Source organism: Hippocampus comes, unplaced genomic scaffold (genome assembly GCF_001891065.2).
Source record: "Hippocampus comes isolate QL1 unplaced genomic scaffold, H_comes_QL1_v1.1 scaffold180, whole genome shotgun sequence".
In the NCBI taxonomy this organism is placed as follows: Eukaryota; Metazoa; Chordata; class Actinopteri; order Syngnathiformes; family Syngnathidae; genus Hippocampus; species Hippocampus comes.
Window position 1 is genome coordinate 1,374,244 of NW_017805076.1, and position 3,865 is coordinate 1,378,108.

Consider the following 3,865-nt stretch of genomic DNA (forward strand, 5'->3'; position numbering starts at 1 on the left):
GTTCTAGTTGAGATGGTATAACCCAAGAGGCAAAATGACGCTTGCTACTGTTGTTGCGAGTTGCCATTCGTTCTACTAAACCATTAGTCAAATGCCATCATGCCTTCTGTCGTTATTACACAAACAAAAATCTCTTTACTGTTACTAGTGTTCGTGCCTCAATATGGCTACGCTCGTGAAAGCAATACAACGAACTCAAACGCGTCTTCGTTCAATGTTGTCAACTAATATCTGGATTATGCGAATTTTCCTCAATTCTCCGGAGAAATTTTCATAAAAATTTGAAAAACCCGGAATTCCGGGAAAATCCGGAGGACTTTCATCTCTGAACACTACTGCCTTCTGACAAGAAAACAAAATGGATCCTGAAGGTCCAAAAAGTCACAAAAACTCACATCAATCCTGGCCAAAAAAGATATTAGAGGTTTATTGGGCCATTTTTAAAAAAATTCCACTTCCAGTGATCTAGTACCTCAACTTTCTAGTCCTCCAATTTGGCCCAGGCCGCGAGAGCATACGTCCAAGAACACGTTAGAGAAACATTTGGAATGTCTCGCAGTTATTTGGAGTTGAAGTATTGAGCCAAAGTTGCCTTATCAGAGGAAAGGGCGCTCTGGAATGTCCAAGTGTACAGACAGAGCTGCTGCCACCTCTGGGTCCAAGTCCACGCACAGGGACTTCAGCTGCACCAGTAAACACACCAGCAGAAAGATTTTGAACAAGGAGAAGAAATCAAAAGAAGCTTTTGGTGGGTGGGTGTGTGCGTGCGTGTCAATTACCTGCGTGATGTGCCTGGAGAAGAGAGTGGAAGCGGGCATCTGAGAAATGGCCCTCAGCAAGAAGATTTTGGTACGGCTCAGAATTTGCCCAGACTCCATCTGATATCAATTTCACAGATATAAAGCAAGTGAATTTCATTTGAATTGAGCAGGGTGGATATGGCTTGAGGCTTGGTTACCTGACTTCCAAGGGTGGCAGTGACAGAGGACCCATCCAAGAAGAGCTGCAGCAGACTGATGTAGCAGGAGACAGCGGTGCTGAGAAAGCCTGGACAACGTGCAGCTCTTTGTTGAAGCTCGGGGCTCTGCTGAAGTAACAGGCTTAAACACACACACACACACACACACACACACACACACACACACACACACACACACACACACACACACTATGTTCACAGCAAACGTAACGTTATCAGGCATGTCAGGGCTACATTTCCCAAGAAATTACCGTATTTTCACACCTATAAGGCACCATTAAAAGTCTAAGATTTTCTCCAAAGTGGACAGCACGCCTTATAATGCGGAGCGTCTTGTGTATGCGCTGAGTACCAAAACCTGACTGAGAGCCGACACGCTGTTTATATAGAGAAAAGGCGGAAGTGAATGAGGACAGGCATGCGGCGAAGAAGTCGGCCAATCAGTGAAGTGTGGGCGTGTATATATAAACATAAATAGAGAGAGAGAGAGAGAGAGAGAGAGAGAGAGAGAGAGAGAGAGAGAGAGAGAGAGAAAACGCTGGCGCTGGCAAAGCCGGCATCATTTCTGTGGAGCCACAAGGCAATGAGAGTGACTCTGACAACGAGAGGGAACCCGGCGTTTTCGATGGATTACCGGTAGTTGCACAGGAATTCAATTCTGATACAGAAGATGAGGACTTTGATGGATTTCTGGGTGATGATTGATCAAAAAACGTGAGTACATTGTAAGCTGGCTAAATAAAATGCAACCGAACTCAGTTTTGCTTCCGTTGCCTTTTTAAAAACGTGTTTTTAGCGTGTATCCGTATGTATTAGCATGCTACCGTATGCTTCAAGCTAACGTGTCTTTAGCATGCGTGCACGCATGCCGTATGTTTAAGCTGGCGTATGTTTTACCACTGTAAAACTGCGCCCAATAATACAGTGCGTTTTGTCTATGTGTAAAATACCAAAATAGCACCCGTTAGTGAGACTGCGCCCAACAATATGGTGTGAATGGTCGTGAAAATACGGTACTTATTTTAATAATCACAATATTCTGAATACTAACCTGTAGAAGACCCACGGCATCAAGTGATGAAATCGGTTTGACGTCACCAAGGGAAAACTGTGGTAAGCACCTTTTTCAGCATCTAAAGAAAGTTAGATTCAGTATATTTTAAAGGGTATTTACAGCTACCGGGATAGCTCACCAGGAGTAAAATAGACGCTTTCACTTTTTCTAAGCATTCCACAGAAATGGCATTTAGTGTTTCAGTAGAAATCTCCTTTGTAACACAGTAGAAATATGTTAAAGATCAAACAAACCTCAAATGCTTTCATGTTCTACAAGTAGCTCTCACAGTGTCTTTTTTTGTTTTTAACAGTAAGACTGGTGTTCAGAGAAAGAAAATTAACCTTTTACCATTAGATGTAAAGATTAGTAGCCAGTCTGCAGAATCCACCAGCACAGTCAGGCCTTCTGTGCAGAGGCTTAAGGCTTTCTGATGGCAGTGCTCCTAAGAAACAGCAATAGGTGACATTACAAACTCAAGAAGGGGATTCCAGAAAGGAAACTCAGCAAACTTTGGGCGCACTTCATAAATACGTAAATGGAAGATGTTAAAAAAAAATAAAAATATCATTCAAGGCAAGGCAACTTTATTTATATTGCACATTTCATACACAACACAGTAAATTGTCCCAAGGTGTGAGTGTGAGCGCAAATGGTTGTTCGTCTCTGTGTGCCCTGCGATTGGCTGGCAACCGGTTCAGGGTGTCCCCCGCCTCCTGCCCGAAGACGGCTGGGATAGGCTCTTGAGATGAGAAGCGGATCAGAAAATGGATGGATGGATGGATTTCGTACGCAGGGCACCTCAATGTGTTTCACACAACCAGTAGAACAAATTCTAAAAGTCTTAAACAGAACAGCTGAAGACGTTCACAACACAGAGAGAACAAAGTGGAGAACAAACTAAAATTTCGAAACAAAACAACCAAAAAAGCATACATTCACAACAATTAGTTGTAACCAAAACATTAAAAGTCATTTAAAAGCAAAGGAAAGAAATGAAAAAATAGCTTTTTGAGATTACTACGGGTGTATGCACACCTGCATTGCTTGGTCCACTTTAAATGGACCAGGCTTCGTTTCCCACACTGTTCCATGCTTATACAGGTGTAAATAACCACAAATGAATGCCGGTCCAAAGCAAAAACAAGCAAACCGAGACTCACGTGCCTTAGTTTCAATCGGAACTAGCCCTGGTTTGCTTCTAGAAGTCAAGCTCAAAGGTCATAATGATGTCATTAATCAACAGCGATTTCTTCACTATCCATCCATTTTCCGATCCACTTTATCCTCACAAGGGTCGCGGGGTGTGCTGGAGCCTCTCCCAACTGTCTTCAGGCAGTAGGGGGGGGACACCCTGAACCGGTTGGCAGCCAATCGCAGGGCACACAGAGACGAACAACCATCCGCGCTCACACTCACACCTAGGGACAATTTCGAGTAAACAATTAACCTATGGGGCATGTTTTTGGAAGTGGGAGGAAACCGGAGTACCCAGAGAAAACCCACACAGGCGGGGGAGAACGTGCAAATTCCACACAGGAAGGCCGGAGCTGGAATCGAACCCGGTACCTCTGCACTGTGAGGTCAACACACATACCACTCGATCACCGGGCCGCCCTGATTTGTTAACTAGCAGTCTAATATTGAACTGAACATTGGAAGCCAGTCGTTTTGCCCCGTGTTTATTCAGATGTACTCCGTCATATGTGAAAACATGCAGATTTTCCACCAAAATTGAAAAATTGTCAACAGGTCTGTGATTGGGTCAGGAAAAAAAATGCAATTTGCATGTTGGTTCTGTAGATCAGGGGTCCCCAACCGCCGGTCCGCGG

General features: G+C 44.0%; 1 protein-coding gene and 1 long non-coding RNA gene across 2 annotated transcripts in view; both read right to left on the reverse strand.

The window, feature by feature from the left end:
* The window catches only part of LOC109513078 (uncharacterized), a 948-nt gene extending 583 nt beyond the window's left edge, over positions 1–365 (reverse strand). The window contains exon 1 of the long non-coding RNA XR_002167656.1: positions 334–365. This is a non-coding gene — a long non-coding RNA (uncharacterized LOC109513078). The remainder of the gene's footprint in view (positions 1–333) is intronic.
* Positions 366–400: 35 nt separating this feature from the next.
* Positions 401–3,865, reverse strand: part of fanca (FA complementation group A) — a 109,478-nt gene continuing 106,013 nt past the window's right edge. Inside the window, exons 38-42 of the mRNA XM_019865287.1 lie at positions 2,385–2,478; positions 2,031–2,112; positions 959–1,100; positions 780–878; positions 401–683 (exon numbers count right to left, since the gene is read on the reverse strand). Of these exons, the coding sequence (XP_019720846.1) occupies positions 597–683; positions 780–878; positions 959–1,100; positions 2,031–2,112; positions 2,385–2,478 (504 nt within the window). The 3' untranslated portion in view covers positions 401–596. The remainder of the gene's footprint in view (positions 684–779; positions 879–958; positions 1,101–2,030; positions 2,113–2,384; positions 2,479–3,865) is intronic.